The following is a 19,492-nucleotide window of genomic DNA, read 5'->3' on the forward strand; positions in this document are numbered from 1 at the left end:
TTATGGTGTTTGAAAAGCTTTAGTGCACAAGACCTCCTTTAAGACAAATATAAGAAGTTGTTCACAATATAACTTCTGCTGTGACCACCTACATCCCTCCTGCAGCCATGGAGCTGTGTCTCTGTCTTTCTTGCACAACAAAGGTTTAAAAATCAAAATCAATGCTCCAGAGGAGGCTGAAGATATATTTGAAGGGATTGTTTGAAACTAAGTATTCAAAGGATGTAAGCAGGGAGGACATTTCTGATACCAGTATTTGATAATGGACTATCAAAGCAGACAAACGTCAGCCAGAGCCCAGTGGTTGGGAGATGGGGCTTGATAAATCCAGTCTTGGAACTAAGGAGCAATTTGCTAAGCAGGAGTGGAGTTAACCATTGGAACAGCTTACAGGGGATCAGACAGGCTCTTCATGTCTTTGCCTTGTCTGGTGACAATTGGAGATCCCTTTTTTTGGAAGACGGGCCTTTGTTCAGAAATAATTCAGTGAATGCATGAAGTCACTGGGTGATGCTGTAAAGGTGTGTCAAATCAGTGAGATGGATTTAGTGTTTTGTAATGTCACTGGTTCTTCTACATCTTTTCAATCACTTTAAATTTCCAGGATTTCTAGGGGGACTGTGTTCATGACTTACTTTCTTACAAGGACGTTTTAATTCTCGCTTTTGTTCTGATGTCTGTCTCCACCTCCTGACAGTCCCTTGCAGGCAAGTGACCTGCATGTTTGTGTGACCTGTTAAACACCACAAAAAGAAGATAAATAATAGGGATGTATTATGCAGGTTTTGTCCCCCTCTGTGGATTTCCCCAGGAATGTTAATTCAGAGGAGAAATCTGCTTATTAAAAACTTCACTGTCCTTTCAGTTCTAGTTGCATCCTCCTGACTGAAGTCTATGCCAGTTCTAGCTCCATTTTTTACAAATATTTATCTTCCCATATTTTAAAATACTCCAATAAGCCAGTTTCATATTTGATATGTAATAATCTTCCTCTGCTATCATGAACATTTTAAAATATTGGAAGGGATTAATAAAGCTAAATTACTATACAAGATGAGGCAGCCAGGGAGGAAAACAGGATCTGTATGTGATTTGTACTCCTAAAAAGGATGCAAAATTGGTAAGCATTCATGGGAAATCAATACTCATAACTCTGTTTTCTCTAGAACCTTTTATTTATAGAGCTGATAGTTATATTGCAAGTTTTTAATGGAAAGACAGCCAGGTGATTGTGAGTACAGTATTTGATTAGGGAACTAGAAGAAAGGGGTTGAAATTTTCACTTCATATTGACCAGCCAGATAGACCAAAATAACTATCTAATCCTTTCTCTAAAAGTTCTTTAATTCCATTCTTATTGCAAGTAGATTTACATCATCAGTTTGCACAGTCTTAAAGAAAAGGTTCTACTTGTGGAAGTTGGACAAAATGTGATTCTCCCACACACAGAGGGAAATCTGTTGGAACAGTTCTTTTTGTTAAAAAACAAACAAAACAAAACAAAAAAGAAACAACAGCTTTTTTTTTGCATAGATGAGAAGCCTATCTGTCACAGGGTTTTATATGATGTGGGGAATGTTTCTGGGTTTTCACCCCAGATCTGGGGTACAGATGCTCAGTGGGAACAGGACAGCTCTGCTCGGTCTGGCACGCTGCTGAGTTACCTTGATCCTGATCTGCCTGTCCCATGTTCCCTCATTAACTGGGAATTCTGTGGAGCAGCTGCCCTGCTTGGCAGGTGTTTTATGAAAATATCTGTCCTGCACGAACAATACTTGCTACAGTTTGTCTTAGTAATTGGAATTTTCCTCCCTGCTGGGACTTGATAGTTCTTTTTTTTTATTCTTCATTTGTTGGTTGGTTTAATTTTTTGCTTTGCTGATCTAATGGCTTTTTGGTGTAGCTTGGGTTTTAGTCAGTGGTCAGCAAATATCCTTGTTTGTAATAGGGATTGGCAAGTGTATAAATTATTTAAAATAAAGACAGGTTCAGACACTGGTGAGCAAAAGGCGGCTGTCTCTTTAAAGAGTGCAGTTTGATCAGAGCATCAGCCTCATCCCCTGAGGACAAAGGCAATTTTGATTTGTGGGGCCCAGGAGTCCCTCACTTACCAGGATTCGTCACTGCTCGTGCATGTGTAAACCTGCAAAATGCTCTTTTGTGCAGAACAAACCTTACCCTGTAAATCCCTTACGATTAAATGTGACCCTTCATAAAGTCACGGCAATGAGTCTTCCCTGCAGAGCGAGCTCGCTGCCCAGGCAGGGCACAATTATTCCCCTTTTAGCCTGTTTTTATTGTTTTAACTAAATAACCACCCTCCAGTGCTGATGGCTTCTTTGAGCCCCCAAGACTGCTGCTGTCTCCTTACCTCTCTGCTTTGCCCCATGGCAGTGGGGGCTGAATCCAGCAGGGCTGTGGATGTTCTCAGTGCTGAGGAAGAGGAGCAGTCCCCCTGTGCTACTGCTCAGTGCTGAGGAAGAGCAGCAGTTCCCTGTGCTGCTGCTGCTCAGTGCTGAGGAAGAGGAGCAGTTCTCTGTCTCCTGCTGCTCAGTGCTGAGGAAGAGCAGCAATCCCCCTGTGCTGCTGCTCAGTGCTGAGGAAGAGCAGCAGTTCCCTGTGCTGCTGCTCAGTGCTGAGGAAGAGCAGCAGTTCCCTGTGCTGCTGCTCAGTGCTGAGGAAGAGCAGCAGTTCCCTGTGCTGCTGCTCAGTGCTGAGGAAGAGCAGCAGTGCCCTGTGCTGCTGCTCAGTGCTGAGGAAGAGCAGCAGTGCCCTGTCTCCTGCTGCTGCTGGCAGCCAGCAGCAGATTCCATTATTGCGATCAATGCCGCCGCCATGCAGGAGGAGGGGAGAGGGAGGGGTGGGAGCTTCCTATTCACAGATTGATCAACCTGCCATTGCATGAACAAATCCATTGCCAGGAAGGCTGGGATGCTGGGATAATAGCTGGAGCAGGAAGGGGCTTGTAAACAGGGGAATGCAGGCTTGTCAGTAATGGGGAGGGGATTTAAATTGCCTCTGAGCTTGCTGGTTTTTTTCTAGCATAAAGCACAATACCTGAGGCTTCAAACAAAGCCAACACTGTGAGGAATGGCAGGGCTATATTGCACTTAGCTGATGAGCTATTGTGCTGATTTATTTGAGCTTCTTAAGCACTGATGTATTTCTACTTTTTACTTAAGTTGATTCCATCACAACCTGCTGCCTCTTCTGGATTTTGAGACCTCAGTTTCCCCTGCTTCCTTTTTAGCCTTCTTTCTGTTCCTGCTTGGACTGAAACCTGACACAAAGGGACAAGTACAAATCCCAGTTACTGCTCCCACCCATGCCTGCAGTGTCAGGTGTAGCGATGAGAGAAGAGGGCAGGATCACGCTCTCATGTTTGGCAGTGTAGACAATAACTGGAGTACTGGAATCCCAAGACCATCAGCTCCACCCCATCCTTCCCACCCTGCTTCGTTCACTTACTGTGTTCTGTATGGAAAAGTTTTCTGGCTGGAGAATAAGTCTTCTTTCTCCTGGGCATGTGGCCGAGTGGCTGGATAGCAGCACGGAAGATGAGAAAAGCCTTCTCTCGTTCCTTGGTACGGTAGGGTACGAACTGTATTTTTGGGGTTTTAACACCTTACTGGGAAGCCTTTACAACTTTGCTGCTTTAATTTCTTCTGTCTTTCAGTTACCTGACCTTATTTCTTTTTAAAAGCTTTTAAGTGGTGTGCAGTTTTAATTAACCTTGGTTACAACCTGTTTGAAATAGTTACAAACCCACTGGGCAAAGGTTGCCTTGTAAATGGGCATGTGCCCTGCAGCAAAGGAACTAAGCTGGAGTAAACAATGTTACTTACTGCTCTGGTTTTCTTCTCTGTGCCATTTGACAAGCTGATCACTGGGTTCAGTCCACTTCCTCTCATTTCTGTCAGCTTGCCTGACTTCTGAGCTGTGTGATGGTAGCAAGATAAATCAGAGGAGACTGCTCAAAGTCTCTCTTCTTAAGAGAAATGTGCAGATGTATTTAGAATAAAAATTCCCGACTGGTGTCTTAACTGTGGGACCACGTGCAGGGTTCACTGACACCTCTCTGCAGTGTGCAGTACATTGGGTCTTTTCCTGTGTCCATAACAATAATTCTTACTGCTCAGGGACAAAATCCTGCCACAGTGAGCAGGAGGTGCTGAGGCTCAGAGCAGCTTTCTGGGCCGTGGAGAGGAACAGGCAGGAGCTGCTGAGCTTTGGTGCTTTCGAGAGCCAGTGAGGCTATCCCAAAAAAATGCTTTTTAGGGAATGCCTCTATTCACAGCCCTTTTGCAGACAGTAAAAAGATTGGTTGGAAAACTGTGGCTCAAGGCTGTTGTTTAATAACAAGGACAATAAATATTGGTATCAGACTAATGTGTGTTTAAGTCATAAGCCTCTAAACAAATTAGGCTGCAGGAACAAGTTACCATGTGTCAGCTGATCGGCGTTAATTGTCTGTGTGCAATCTCTGCAGCAAACACAAGGTAATTTGAATTAGCAGGGGCAGTCCAAGATCATTAGGAACTAATGAGGACACCAGCATCTCCAGGTCATGGGCAGCAGCTCCTTGTCTCTGCTTTTGTCTTGGCACCGTTGTCCAGGCAATTTGTTTGGCTGTGTGTGGAGTCAACCATTAAGGGAGGGTTTAGAGGCTGCTGCCTGAGGAGGTCAAAAAGGAGCAACTATCCCAGATTTGTACAGCCACACACATCAGGCAGAGGGTATGTTGAGCAGTTTAGGGATGTGCATCTGCTTCATTTCTGACTTGGTTTGCAGAGCTGGAGGATTTGTTGTTCTGCTTCAAAACAAATGCATCAGTCTAAGAACAGCTGATGTTGTACTCAGTGCCATGTACAGTTTGCTCCAAACTTCCAGGGAAAATCAATTGTGGGAGTTTTTACTTGGAACCCCACGATTATTCTCTCCTGTGATATCTGTGCCCTTTCTTCCAGCCTCCCCCAATATTCATCTGCTTTGCATCTTAAGTCTTATCTTTCAGACTGTAAAGTTGTTTAGGAATCAGTGACTTAAGAATCTTTTAAGTGACTTAGTGTGTCACTGAGGTTGCTTTCTCTGCACCTTCTATACTAGGCACTAATTCTATTACACCTTTTTATATGCCAGAACAATGCAAGTGTCTAACACCAACAGAATTGCCTGTTTGTAAATTAAAAATCTTTTACAGTTACCTGGATCATCTTCCAAGACTTATCTGATCGACTCAGTCCCTGGTAAAGCACAGTATCTTCTTTTCAAACCCCTGCTAATGGACTGGGAGAGTTTTTGATCATAGTTTCTATCTAGCAGTTGTTTGATGCTGGAGTTCTACAGCCAGTGAGCTTTGCAGGGTTCCCTTTGTATTTCCCTTTCCAGGCTTGGCAGCTTTTGTGCACTTCAGTGTCCTGAAACTTGGTTGCATTCACTCTGATGTATCTTCTTGTGATTTTTTTCCTTGATAAACGTGGAAAAGCTATCTCTGCAGATTTCCATTTTTTCCCTTTAAGTTATACCTTGCAGGATTTGCATAATGTATTTTAGTCACAACAAAAACTTGGACTTCAGAACTTTAAACAGGTTAGGGGGGTTTGAGTTTGCTTTTACCTTAGGCTTCATGTACAGGCATTTAATGAAATTTTTATGACAATCTGTGAATTGGGCCCAAGTCTGAATTCTCCCCGAGTGAGCAAAATGAGAGAGAATGCTTATTGCAAGATAAAACATTAACAGTTGTATTTCACTAGGTAATACCCATCTGAAAAATGCTATTGAGACACTTCTTCCTCTTCTTGTTCTTTCTTCTGTATCTGTAAATAATTCCTGCCTGGTGTGGCTGTCCCACAAAGCTGGGAGGTTTGTTTAGTGTCTGCTTCTCCCACCTGGAGAAAAAGCTCTTCACAGTGAAAATACAAATTTCCACCACAGCAAGCCTTTCAAGTGGCCACAGCACCCAGCAATGGGAAATTTAGGTCAACCCCCAGAGCCCTGTGGTGACCAGAGGTCACTGAGGCTACACCACTGTGCCAGAGAGGGTTCTCTTCAAAGGAGAGCAACCCTCACCACTACTCCATGTAGTAAGTGGCACCTGGCTTACACAAACCTTCCTCCTGGCCCACAGAACAAGCTCCTGTGTTGCTGAGGGTAGAGTGGCTCAACAGGATGGGAGAAGAGACCTACCTGCACTGTGTCCTTGGGCAGTTCCCTGCCCAGAGGCATCTGCCTGTGATTATCTCAGCTAATTTGGAACTGACTGTTGCTATGTAGTGTGTAAATACTTATTTACATAAATATTACTGCGTATCACCAAGGTACCAGGTGATAAAAGTGACCCATTGCAATGTTTACACTCATTTGTTTGATGGTGTAAAGTGTCCCTGCCTGGATGATCTTTAAGGCCCTTTCAATCCCAAACCATTGTAAGATTCTGCAATCTTTTGGTGAAGGTTGAAACAGGGAGGATCTGTCAGGTGTGCTTTCTTCCCTTTTGCTTCTTTTTTTTCCTTTTCTTCCCAGAAACAGAAGGGCTGAAAAGGGTTTCAGCAGATTGTTTTGATGGATAAATAATGTGATCTATCTGTAGCCGTGGTCCCTGAGTGAGCAATGCAGAAAGCAGTTGTAATTTAATACTAAGCTGATGAGAGGTGCATTGATTTTTGCAGCAGGTGAAGATTATGCAAGAGTAGCCTCAAGCATTACTAGTGGAGCAGGGGAGGGAACTGTCTAATTTTTTGCCTGGTGGTGACAGTATAGATTTCTTTCACAAGACTCAGCAAAAATACAGGCGTCATAGCAAGTTGCTTCAGCTTTTGATTTCCAGTTAACATATCCTGACAATTTTGCTGTATCTGGGTCTTCCTTTTCCTAAGGACTAAGCGTGTCTATTTGCTCTTGTTTTTTAGAAGGAGAGAGGGAAAGGTAGTTTTTATTTTTAGTTCACTGCAGGCACCTAGTGAATATTTCATTTTTCCTTCCCCATTTGGTACACTTCTGTGATGGTGTCAGAAAAGAAGAAACTCATTTTACCGAAGAAATGTCAACATTTTGTTTGCAGAAAAGTTGGATTTTTGCTGCGAGGATGTTGGGGAGGAAAGGGAAGGCAAGGGGAGCCAGGCACATTCCTTGTGGTAGCTTTTCAACTCCATTCAGTTTAGAGTTAAGCTCTTTCCCAAACTGCCCCTCCTGCAGAACACGTTGTGAAAAATAGTGGGGAGTTTGGGCTGGTGTTTCCATTTATGACTCAGCAAAGTTAACAGGCTGTTTTAAATTACCGGAGCAGCTTTGATGTGATTTCCTGCGCGTGAGAAGCGGAGGAAGCCAAAGCTATTACGTTACTCGTTACTAGTCAGTGTAACATAAAAGGTGCCTGTTCCAGTGCAATAGATCAACCCCATTTGCCTTTGTTACATGGACATGGGAATGGCAGAGACAATTCTTTATATCCTACCTAACACAGCTCTGGGCAGAGCAGTACTTACAGGTGCTGCAGAAAATAAAGTTTCCCTGCATCTAGGCCGGGGAAGGCAGCTGGTGCTGTTAAAGCACCGTCAGGTAAAACTGGCAGCACTGCAAAGGCTCCTGAGCTGGTGGCACTGACTGCCTCCAAAACCTTGGGCTGGCCCTGGCCCTGCTCCCAGTGCTTTGTTCTCCAAAGGTGCCCTGATGGGGACTTACCCTGCAGCTCCAGAACAGGTGGTGCTGTAGGAGACAGGTGGTGCTGTAGGAGACAGGAGATGCTGTAGGAGACAGGAGATGCTGTAGGAGTTAGATGATGCTGTAGGAGACAGGTGATGCTGTAGGGATCAGGTGATGCTGTAGGAGACAGGTGGTGCTGTAGGAGACAGGTGATGCTGTAGGAGATAAGTGATGCTGTAGGAGACAGGAGGTGCTGTAGGAGACAGGAGGTGCTGTAGGGATCGGGTGGTGCTGTAGGATACAAGTGATGCTGTAGGAGACAGGTGATGCTGTAGGATACAAGTGATACTGTAGGAGACAGGTGGTGCTGTAGGGACCAGGTGATGCTGTAGGATACAAGTGATGCTGTAGGAGACAGGTGATGCTGTAGGAGACAGGAGGTGCTGTAGGGATCAGCAGGTGCTGTAGGGATCAGGTGGTGCTGTAGGAGACAGGTGATGCTGTAGGAGACAGGAGGTGCTGTAGGGATCAGGAGGTGCTGTAGGGATGATGCTGTAGAAGACAGGTGATGCTGTAGGAGACAGGAGGTGCTGTAGGGATCAGGAGGTGCTGTAGGGATGATGCTGTAGAAGACAGGTGATGCTGTAGGAGACAGGTGGTGCTGTAGGGATCAGGTGGTGCTGTAGGAGACAGGTGATGCTGTAGGAGACAGGTGATGCTGTAGGAGACAGGAGGTGCTGTAGGGATCAGGAGGTGCTGTAAGGATCAGGTGATGCTGTAGGAGACAGGAGGTGCTCTAGGAGCGTGGCCGTGCTGCCCCAGAGGAGCAGTGTCCCCTCAGGGCAGCTCTCGGTGCGGCTCCCTGGCTCTGGCGGGCCGGGATGCGCTCGCTCGGTGCGGGCAGGGCTCGGGCATCGCCCTCGCAGCCGCCTGTGCCCTGCGCAGTCCTCGGTGCAACACACCACGCCGTGTGCTGGGCTCTGCCCACTTCACCAGGCTGCTCCCCCTCTTAGCAGTCCTTTCCCCAGGCAAACCGAGGGGCTCAGTGTCTGCAGTTTGCTTTCTTTAAAAGATAAATATCTACCGAGTGAGACACTGATACTGCAGGGTCCGGATTCCTTCGCCTCTCCTCTATGCTCCATTTTGTCAGTCTCCAAGCATCCATGGGAGAGACGTACTGTAACTCTGCCGAAATCAAAATCCGGTATGCAAAGACATCACAAGTAATGTTATCCCCGAAGAAGGCTCCTCTCCTTTTTTTTCCTTGGGCTGTTTGGAGGAAAACGCCGCTCTCGTGGCTCCAGCTGGCTGTCTCTCCCCATAAAGCTCGTTTGTTGCTGCTGTGAATCGGGATGCACAGGGAAATTTTCGGTGGCGGAGGGAAGCCGGCAGTTGGGCGTCTGTTAATAGCCTGAAAGTAACTAATGAGGATGTGCAGCCGGAGCGATTGATTGAGGAGCCGCAGCCCTGTGCTGTGCCGCGCTCGCTCCCCGGCAGCCCCGGGGCGAGGGAGGCGGACGGAGACAGCCGCGATCCCTCCAGCGGAAGGCGCGGAGCCCCGGCAGCGATGGAAGTTTCAGCCGCGGCTGGCTCTTGAGAGGAGAACGGCTCCAGTCAAAATGTCACTGCCCGGAGTCACGGCGTGCTCCTTTTCTTTGAGGTTCACAAGATAACAATGGACTTTCTGCTAGGAAGTGATTCTTTCCCTCCCCGTTTCGGGGGGTGTTTTGTGAAGCTGGATTCCTTAAAGTCTGGCAATTGAGCCGGAGATGGGCAGCACTTGTGATAAAGGTATCTTTATGCATACATATGCACTCGAGCTCTATATCAAAATGTGTGCTTGTGGAGAGATTTTTAATGCTGTGTGTACTTTATTATGCTATTATTCCAGGATTTGTACTAGTCAAAGACATCAGTGCAGCTTTTATGAATATTCGTGCTCATCAGATCAGTCTGCATGGATTTAAGATGCCAAAGTCGTATCTTAGTAAGGTCATACTGCCAGAACGAGGAGAAGTTGACCTATTTTTTTTTTTTTTCTGCAGAGATATATATGTCATGTTACCTAGGCACTTACAAGTCTTCTGCTGGTTGCATGCTTTGAGCAAGTAGTGGGATCGTACATGACCGAACTTTGACCTCTGCCAAATTACATTCAGCTGGGACTAAAACTGAGCTTCCCTGGGTCTTGATTGTAGTTATGTGTTAATTACTGCACTGCTTATGTAAAAAATTAAACCTAAAAAAAAAATAGATTTAAGTTCTCAGAATATTGTCTCTCGGAGAGTAACAGAATATTAAGTATGTCCAGGTATTGATCTCTACCAGCACTTTTTATTTTAATCTCTCACAGTCAAGTTAGATTCACAGCCTTGAATCTGCCAGTAAAGATGCCACTGTAGGTTAGTAAGTGAATAAGATACAGGTTAATTGGTGGGTTAATTCAGCAGTTTAGTAATGCACTCAAAACTTTCCTGAGGCTTCTGTCCTACAGAGCACAAAGGCTGACTCTCCCCACCCCCGGGCACCCATTCACCACCTTCTTCTTCTCTTCCTCAGAGGTCCCAGCAGAGAGGTCTCCTCGCAGACGGAGCATCTCGGGGACCAGCACCTCTGAGAAAACCAACTCCATGGACGTGCCGAACACTTCTCCTTTCAGAGTGCCAGTAAGTGTGCCTCCCCTGCAAAGGGGCCTTTGGCTCATCGGATGGGATGAGGAGAAGAAAATGTCACAGGGTACAGCCAGGCTGGGGGAGCAAGGGAATATTTGGGTAATATTTCCAGCTGACCAAGAGGTTTTGCTATGAAGTGTCATATATTATCAATCAGATTCCTGGTAGATCCCTAACTTGCTCCTTTGCATTGCCTTGATCTAAAGTTTCTAGAGGAACATCAGTGTTAATGTGGGCAGCGACCTATATAAATACTTTTGAAGTCACCTCCAGGGATTGCTTTCCATATTCAATCTTGACAAGGATTGTTTATATTTTTCCCTCTTGCCAATGAAGTACAGGGAAAATTGAAATGGTTTGGCAGTTTATTCAGAAGTGGGTAAAATTTCTGCAGAGGTGTTAGTTCCTCTTTAGCTCTTTCAGTTTTGTCCTGAGTTTGATTGGCCGTGGGTCTGCATGAGAATTGTTCAGCTACAGCCTGGATTTCGCTTGGGTCAGTCTTTGGTCAATGTGTCCAGGAGCACAAAGGCATTTCTATTATTAGACTAAGGACAAATGCTCCAAGTTACAATAGGATGCCCAGTAATTTCCAACAATATTTGTTATGTTTTAAAATATCTAACTTGAATATTGTGAACATTTTCATGCCCTCCTTTACTTTTGGCAAGTAATCTGCCTACTTCCTACAAATGCCTACAAATAAATCTTGCATCGTGTCATTTTAAAAATAAAATTTAAAAACAGCCAAAAGATTTAGTGAGAGTTATTTTAATTATTCAGTGATTAAGGTTGGTCAGAGTGTATGGGACACATGGTGTTTAAGCAACCTGTGAATTGTGGTATATTGGAATGCAGAAAGGGACCAAGGAAGCAGTGAATACACTGGGTATCCTTATTTGGGCCATTTTCAGAGTCATAGAATAATACAGATTGGAAAGGACAATCTCCAGAGCTGCTTTCCCACCTGAGCTATTCTGTGTTCTCTGTCACTTTAGAGATCTGTTTTCTGGATGGTATTTGGGAAAAAAGAGCCTTGGTCTAGTTGTGTGTGAAGCTGATAGAAGAATATTCTGTTATGTCAAGTTCTGAGATTTTGATACTGAGTCCATGATCCACAAAGTTCCAGGAAGATTTCTGAACTCTGAGAGCCTTCAAAAGTCTCATCCATGTCTTTGTTTATAAGAAATTCTGTTTTCTTTGCCTTCATCTATAAGTAATAGCCCAAGCCTTTAGATGTATACATCTAGGATTGCATTGTAGTAGCCTTTGTCTGGCAACTGCGAGCTGTGGAGCAGAAGTGTTTGATGACTATCTGTATTGTTTATTTTATATGCATCCTTTTTTCCTCTTTTTTGTACCATTCCTTTTAATGATGATCTTATCTCTTAAGTAATGTTTTAATGGTTCTCTAATTCTTCTCTAAAAGTTCTCTGATGCTTTCTTAGCTCCTGCTCCCTTTCAAAACAAGAACCCTGCAGAATATTTCTCATTTCCCCTGGTGTTGTGTTGGGCTTTTAGGGCTCTGGCAAATATGCTCAGGAAGCAGTACCTGGCTGCTTTCCTTGGGCATCAACCAGCAGAGAGCTAGAAGCTATTTGTGCCACGTGGAGCTGGATTCTGCTGCTTTGTCTGCCTGACCACCTGTACACCCAGGAGCATAATGCCCCCTCCTGTCCTCCTCATGGGGACAAGGCTTCTGGCTTTGGAGGGTTTGTTCTGATAATAACCCATTTATACCCTGCTGCTCCTAACTGGGGGCTGAGATCACCCTGGTTTAAAACATGGCAGCTTGTGAGCTGTCTAAAAGAGCAAGCTGCAGCTAGAAGTCAGCTTGCTTAACAATACAGATGAGCTCAAGCCAAAACTGCTGAAACCAAACACACTGCTAACTTGCTAGATTGGCACACATCTAATAGGTGGCTGAGAAGGTGAGGAGGAATCATGTTCCTGCCTTTGACTGATAATAAGAATTTCCCAGCTCTCACAAGGAGGAAAGGTGACTTGGGCACCTCATGAAAGTCTCAGTCTTGGATCACTGATCTGAGAAGAGCTTGCAAGTGAAGGATGCAAAAGGTGCCTGTAACGACTTCAAATTTGTGTCTGTGACATTATCCCTGTTTGACAGGGATTTATTCTACATATAAAGGAGATTAATAGTAAGAGAGCTTGCTTTTTTGTTTTTCCAGACTGTCACCTACAGTGCAGGTTGGAGGGCTACAGGCAGCTGCAGCATAGTGCTGTCTCAGTTATTCTTCCCATGGCCCTGACTCTGTGCCATACCTCATCTCACTGCTTGGATTTCTAAGAGAAAGCAGCTTAAGGCAGGGGACAGCTTAACCTTCTTCCATCCTGATGGAAAATTATGCTGAGACTTTCATAATAAGTTGCTTTTACAGCTTTTTAAGTTTGTCTCTCAGAGCAGCTATTTAAAAGCTGTCTTCTCAATAGGACAGTGGCTTCCAGCATGTTCTGTGCAGGTTTTTTCCTTTCAAGCACAGGCAGTGGTACTCACTCAGAACAAGGCATCTGTTTTTTTAATACTGCTAATTGGCATTGCTTTAGCATCTGGAATTTTGATTCCAGCATAATTGCCTTTAAGCAAACATTTCCTTGACAATGCATTTTTTAAGTAGTCTCTTCAGTGGCAGTGGTCAATGAGGGATTTATTTTTAAGGGCTGATGTGTCAAGTTTGGGAAATTTGCCTTTTTACCTCCTGCATGGGCACTGGAGGACAAGATGTATGTTTAAATTTTCTAGTGTGTGAAAAGCAGAATTTGAGTAGTTATACCTTTTCCTAGGATAAACCAGCATGTCCCACGTGTTTGTGAGGGTGGGCAGGCCCTGGCACAGGGTGCCCAGAGAAGCTGTGGCTGCCCCTGGATCCCTGGCAGTGTCCAAGGCCAGGCTGGACGGGGCTTGGAGCAACCTGGGACAGTGGAAGGTGTCCCTGCCCATGGCAAGGGGTGGAATGAGATGATCTTTAAGGTTCCTCCCAAGCCATTCCATGATTCCATGATTTGTTCTGGTTATCTCCCACCAAGGGGAGTAAAGGGGATTCTGCAGATGTTGACACTGCAGAACACATACAGAGAGAAGAGCTCTTGCTGCTTGTCCTTACTTTTTTCTCCTCATTGCCCCAAATTTTCTGGGCTGCACTTGAAACTTTATTCTCCATCTAAGTCCTGCTGTGTACATTGATGTTTGACAATGTCCAGGTGTGTCAGGAAGAAATGCTGAGAGAGAAGGGAAGGGCACCAAGGGCAGGGAAATGGAGATGAAGAAAAGTGTCTTCTCACATATAGACAGATGTGTGCTGTTTATGGCTACATACATACATAGGAAGAGTCATATTTTTAATAATGGATATTATTTGACTGAACGAAACAGGGAGGCAGAGGGAACTGGCTCCAAGCAGGCACAGTGACGCACGGGTGGGCGAGAAACCAGCTTTTCCCTTCCCACACACACCGTGTCCTGGCAGCGCCTCACCTCCGTGCATCCCCTTCCCTGCTGGGCACGGTGGAGCCCCAGCAGCACAACATTCCCTCCTTGCTCTGCTTTGGGGCTGAGTAAATGTGGGGCTAAGCCACATCCTCCCACCTCCTGCAGCGGCACAATGGAGAGGAATCTCTGAACTCACCCTTCACTCTCTCACTGGGCTCAGTTTTGGCTCAGAGTTGTTATTACAAATAATGTGATTCATCCATGTCTGCTGGCTAATGGGGAAAGAAAGATGAGAAAGAGGCAAAGGAACAAGTGCAAATGAGACAGGAAAGCCAGAGCACAGTCTTTGAAGTAAATAAAATGATTTTTATAGGAACCCTGATGTAGGATACTTGCAGATTGCCTTCCTTGGTTTGTTCCTGGCCGAGGGTATAATTGGATCTATAGAAGTGCTGTCTGCCTCTTTGCTCTTTAAGAGTACTGCTAAATGGAACAGAAGACAATGCAGCCAGCCCCAGTGAAGGTCAAAGCTTGATGAGATCTCGTGGCTGCCCAGCCTCATCTTTTATGCAGTCAGCAAGATTGTTGCTTCTCCAGAGCACTGCTGTGCTCCTGCCGTGCTGCCAGGGTAGGACAAGTCTGAGCTGTGCTGTCCATGTGACCCCGTGGCACACAAATGCATATTTTTAATTCTGCATCAGCACCAATGCAGAGATGGAACTGTTGATTTGCATAAGTGTGAGGCACCACAGCCTCCCCCATGAAAAACGCTGTGTTTAAATCTGACCTCTCAATAGAAATTTACATTTTTCCTTCCCCTTTCTACTCTTTACTTCCTGTGACATGTTTGTTTGAATCTGCTCCAGTTTTTATCACTTGCCTGTGCTGTGCTGGCTTCGATACGCTGGCTTTTCTGTGAACTCTGTGTCAGGAAGCATAAAGGGGTGACTGACTATCTCCAGGATGCTCACCACGCTTTCATCTGTATCTTTATTCTGGGACAGTGCTGTTCATGGGCTCTGTAACCTTCACAGTGTCTTGCTGCCACAGCAGATTTGTTCATTACATCCAACTTCAGTGTTGTCTCAGATGATGGGGATATCCAGGCTCTGACGCTGTCTGGTGGACCTCAACAGCAGGAATATTATTCTCATGTTTGGTGTAAACCTGACTTTATCCAATTCCTTTTATTCCCTAGTTAATGTAGGGGAGCTGTGAACATACACAGCTTTAAACACTGCTCACATTCCAGTTGTCCTTGGCTTAGTAATATTTAAATATGCTCCAACTCATTTTATTCTTCACCTCCAAATCATGACTTAGTCAAGTTATGCAAAGTTTAATTAATGCATCCTCTGCAAATGAGTCCTTCTGGTCCTTTTATCACTTCCCTTGCTCTTGTGTTTTTAATTCCCTTCAACAGACTATCCAAGTTCTGGTACTAAAGTTCACAGGAATGTGTGTTACCAGTTTCTAATTGCTCCTAACCCTTTGTGTTATTTCTCTGTCCTCCCCAGCCCTCGCTTCACCTCCTAATTTAATATAGCTCAGTGTAATTAATGTGCTGTTTAACTTTTCTTCCGGATGATTAACAGGGATGTTAAGCAGAAGCAGTCAGGCCACTATCCCCACCACATCCCATTGGACCCTTTCTTCTACCTTGATACCTTATCACTTCTTGCAATTACTCTTTTTAGATATTCCTGCAGCCTTTCCTCAGGTTTACATTACGAGTTTTAACAAAGCTCATTTTTAATGATTCTTTTGTAATTAGCATGTGTGCTGTGTTATCAAAAGGTGTTCTGAAGTGTTGGACTGCTCAGTGGCTGCATGCCAGGTTCAGGAAATCATTGCCTGCCCTTCCTGACAGGCTCAGGTGACCTGCTTCTTATCAGGTTAATTTTTTACCACCGTTGTTTCATTGTTCTCTAGACAGACTTTTTAGCTTTATTCCTAAATTCCTGGGTAGGGGTTTTAAGGATGCTCCTTCCATCTGCTGTTCCTGCTGTGGGCAGCCAGCTGCTGCTCCCAGTTGTGTCCCTGCTAAACACCCTGCTGACCTGGGATCTGAAAAGCTGATGTGGCCCTCTTGGCTATCAGGTAGCTCTTGCTTCTTCATGAATTTTTCAGTATAATTCCCAGTGACTTGGAAATTCAATTCCTGCAGGACTTTTGGCTGCACCTCATGTAGAGTGCACACAATCTTACCATGCATTTTATTAACAGGTGTATTATCAATGTACCCTTATTACAGTATCCTCTGCATTTCCTTGGGTTTCTTATTACTGTTCCCAAACTTGTTCCTCCTATTCTGCATCCCTCCTGTGGCTGCAGACCATCTTTCATTGGAAAGTTGAAATTGTTATCTGGCCAAATCTGCAGTGCTGTCCCATCAGGGGAAAAATATCTTTCCTGATCCTTGCTGTTGATCAGCTTGTGTCCTGAAGCATGATTATTGCTCACTCCTGTTATTTTTAAACCTGACTAATGCAGCTACATATGTTATTCTTCCTTATATAAACACATAATCCTTTTTTAATCTTGCTGAAAAAATTTGTCTGTATAATATCTTGCGGTGGTGAATTGGATGGGCTCATTTATAGATAGCATTAGGAAAGGTCTCCTGACAATCATTGAAACGTGCTGCCTCTCATGTTAAATTGCCCTTTGGTTTTCTTATGTAACAGGGTGCATGAGGAGCTTAGGTAATTTCCATTCTATTTGTTTTATACATCTATAATCCCGTCTTGCCTTTGTTCCTAAAATAAATAGTTGGTCTTTAAAACATATCATTTGTAAATCCCCCTCTTGTCTGTCTTTAATCAGTTTATACTTCTGGAGTTCTGTTTTGTTCTAGCTTTCTTGCTGAGATGAGAAAATCAGAAGAGTGATGCATTAGTGTGAAAGCTATGGCAGATTTACATAACACCACTCTGCCTTTATTGGGCTTTCTCCTCTGTTTGTACATTCAAACATGCTTTTTATTGTTTTGTGACGTAGTGCCAGGCTTTTGGACGAGTAGTTGGTGGAACATGGCTGTTGTAAGTGCCTGCCTTGTTCTGTATATTAACTCCAAGGTGTATCTGGGGTTGTTTTCATCTGCTTTTCTGCTGAGTGGTTGAGAGTCTTTTCAAAGGGAGTCACTGCTAATATTTTAATGCTGAGTGTTACTGGGCTCATAAGCAAACTTCACCTCCTTGCTAGTTAAATTTGCCTTCTGCTGTTGTTCTGCAAGGAATAGTGAACTTCACCATTTTGCTGCTCGTTCCTGGAATATCCTTCTAGTTTGATCTTTCCATTTTACCACCTGGCAATCTTCCCCTGCTTCCTTGCCTCCCATAGCTTTACAACATTACTGGCACAGGACAGTGTTTTCACTTGGCTATGACACTATTTTTTTCCTTGATAGCTGCTTGTGAGCAGCTTAAGGAATAAAATGCTTCATGTCCTCCCCACACACGTTAGTGGGGAGGCAGTTCTGCTGTCATCCACAGCCACTTGAGGGCTGTCTTTGTACCCATCCAGTCCTTCCCCTCTGAGAAGATGAGTCTCATTGCTCTGTAAATGAAGTTACCCACCTGGTGTTATTAATAATGCATTGGTGCTCCTCATCAAGAATTACAGATGTTCAGGATGCGTTGAAAGGCTCAAGTGCAGTGTGTTTGTCCCCAGAAGGAACTAATGTAGGTAACAGCACTGTGTGCAAGATGGGCCCTTTTTGTTGCCCATTTTACCCCACTTTCAGTGCTTTGAAACTTCCACTAATACCACTGCATCGTATCAGTGGCTGATCTGTGCTGTGCTCATACACACTTTCATTTGCTCATGGCTGAATGAACCTTTCCCTTTCAAAAGAGCCAGGACAATCATTATTTATTATGCATGGGCTGCTCTCCCTGGAGTGCAGAATCCTCATGTCCACAGGGAGCAGCAGTTCAGGGGTGCAGTAGTTTGTGCTTGTGCTGTCTTTGTGTTTGTTACACTTCCCGTGCTGCTCTGCTCAGGCTAAGGACAAACAGCCAGTTGGCATCTTTGGCACAAAGTGAGCTTTTCCTAAAGCCCAAATCACCACCCCTGGGCTGGAAATAGGTGGGGGTGAAATTTCTGTGCTTTCCCTGTGCAGCTATGAGGGGAAGTTTCCAGCAGCCTGCTGAATTATCCCTTCTCCTGCGGAGATTGCTTCTTGGCAGAGCGGGAGAGGCCAGTAGCTTAACTTCCAAATGAGATGAATACAATTCTCAGTGGGTTTGAATTATTTTTAGATGTTGTTACTGTTGGGTTTTCTTAGGCCAGTGTTTGATGCTTTTGGAGAAGATGACAAACCTGCCCTGGCCTATTCCTGATTGCATGTGTGCTTGTGCACCACCACTCTCTCCAGCTCTCTTTTGCATCCCTGTTCCCCTAAACCTGTCATTCTGGGGGCAGCTTGTTAAGTGTGAACCTCAAATCTGTCTCTTTTCAAATTTCATCCTGGCTGCTTTATCCTACCACATATTTTGTGCTTTTTTGATGAAGAACATAGTCTCATCAATTCAGGCAGTTTGGGTAATAATTTACATCGTTTTGTTTGAGGGTGTTTGTTTAAGCATTAAAATTCCCACTGTTTTTAAAGAAGCTCCATGATGATTCTTAAAGCTTCATTTAGGTATAAGAACCAAACAATTCTGTTTTGTGTTGAAATAAGTATTTAAGAGAAATGCCTAAACAATAAGAAAAGCAGTAAAGGTGGTTTTGTCTTTTTAATGGTGCAAGCTGCTTTATGAATATCAGGAGGGATTTCTTGTCTATAGGAGTAAAAGGACATAAAACTTTCAGTTAGGTGGTATTGTTGCAGATAGAAGTTTATTTTTCATCACTACATCTTTTTTATATCTGTATTAGGTATTTAAAAGCATTTCCTTTGGCAAGTGGAAGTCAAAAAACTCTGCTCAGTTCTGGCACGTGTGGATTTTTCATGCTGCTCCCAGGTTGTCCATCTGTAAGCATTGGCCCTGCATGAGCTGCCAGCACAGAGCAAATACTGCAAATGTTTTCAGCTCTTTTGAGGATGACCAATAAGCACACCCTTTGTTTGAATAATTTTTTCTCTTTAAATATGTTCTTATCCTGGGGGTTTTTTTGGGTTGGTTTTTTTTTGTGGGTTTTTTTGTGTAGTCTGGATAGCCTTATTCAACCCCAGATAGAACATTTGTGTCATTGGGTTATAGATTATGTTCAGTTAAACCAGGAGCATGTTCCATGTTAAAGCAGTACCAATTTAAAACTGTACATGCACACAAAAATGAATATTCACCGTTCTTCTCTGAGTGGGATTTGGAATTATTCAGTATAAATACTTCTGGACCCCTGCTGGATTGGGTCAGCTTTGTCTTACTTGCCCTTGAGGGGAAAAAGCCATGTTATTTCATGTTTGCAATTTGAGTAGACTGAGTGGTACTGGACTGAAGCCAGGGTCCACCAGATCTTAATCCCTGCCTGGGTTTGTTGCCTTTTATGCTGAGAGGTCAGAATATACAAAAGTGCCTTTGAAAGTGCTCTACATCCTCTACTTGAATTCCAGCAACAGCCCCAAGAGAAGCCTGGGAGCATCTATTGATTACAGGGGTTTTTCAAAGGCACTTTTTCACTGCCAGCACCAAGGAAAGTGCAGCATCATGGGCAAAGTGTGAGTGGCACACACAGCTGAAAACACTTCTCCCCTTCCCCCAGCACATTGTATACATTTGTGGGG

At 44.3% G+C, this 19,492-nt stretch overlaps 1 protein-coding gene across 13 annotated transcripts in view; it reads left to right on the top strand.

Moving 5' to 3' along the window:
- RASAL2 (RAS protein activator like 2) overlaps positions 1–19,492 on the top strand; it is a 165,283-nt gene that overhangs the window by 107,872 nt on the left and 37,919 nt on the right. For all 13 annotated transcript variants that reach the window (XM_063406559.1, XM_063406561.1, XM_063406562.1 and 10 more), the window contains one exon: positions 10,204–10,310. In XM_063406559.1, coding sequence (XP_063262629.1) covers positions 10,204–10,310 — 107 coding nt within the window. The remainder of the gene's footprint in view (positions 1–10,203; positions 10,311–19,492) is intronic.

The sequence above is a fragment of the Prinia subflava genome, chromosome 10 (assembly GCF_021018805.1).
Source record: "Prinia subflava isolate CZ2003 ecotype Zambia chromosome 10, Cam_Psub_1.2, whole genome shotgun sequence".
NCBI classification, from domain to species: Eukaryota; Metazoa; Chordata; class Aves; order Passeriformes; family Cisticolidae; genus Prinia; species Prinia subflava.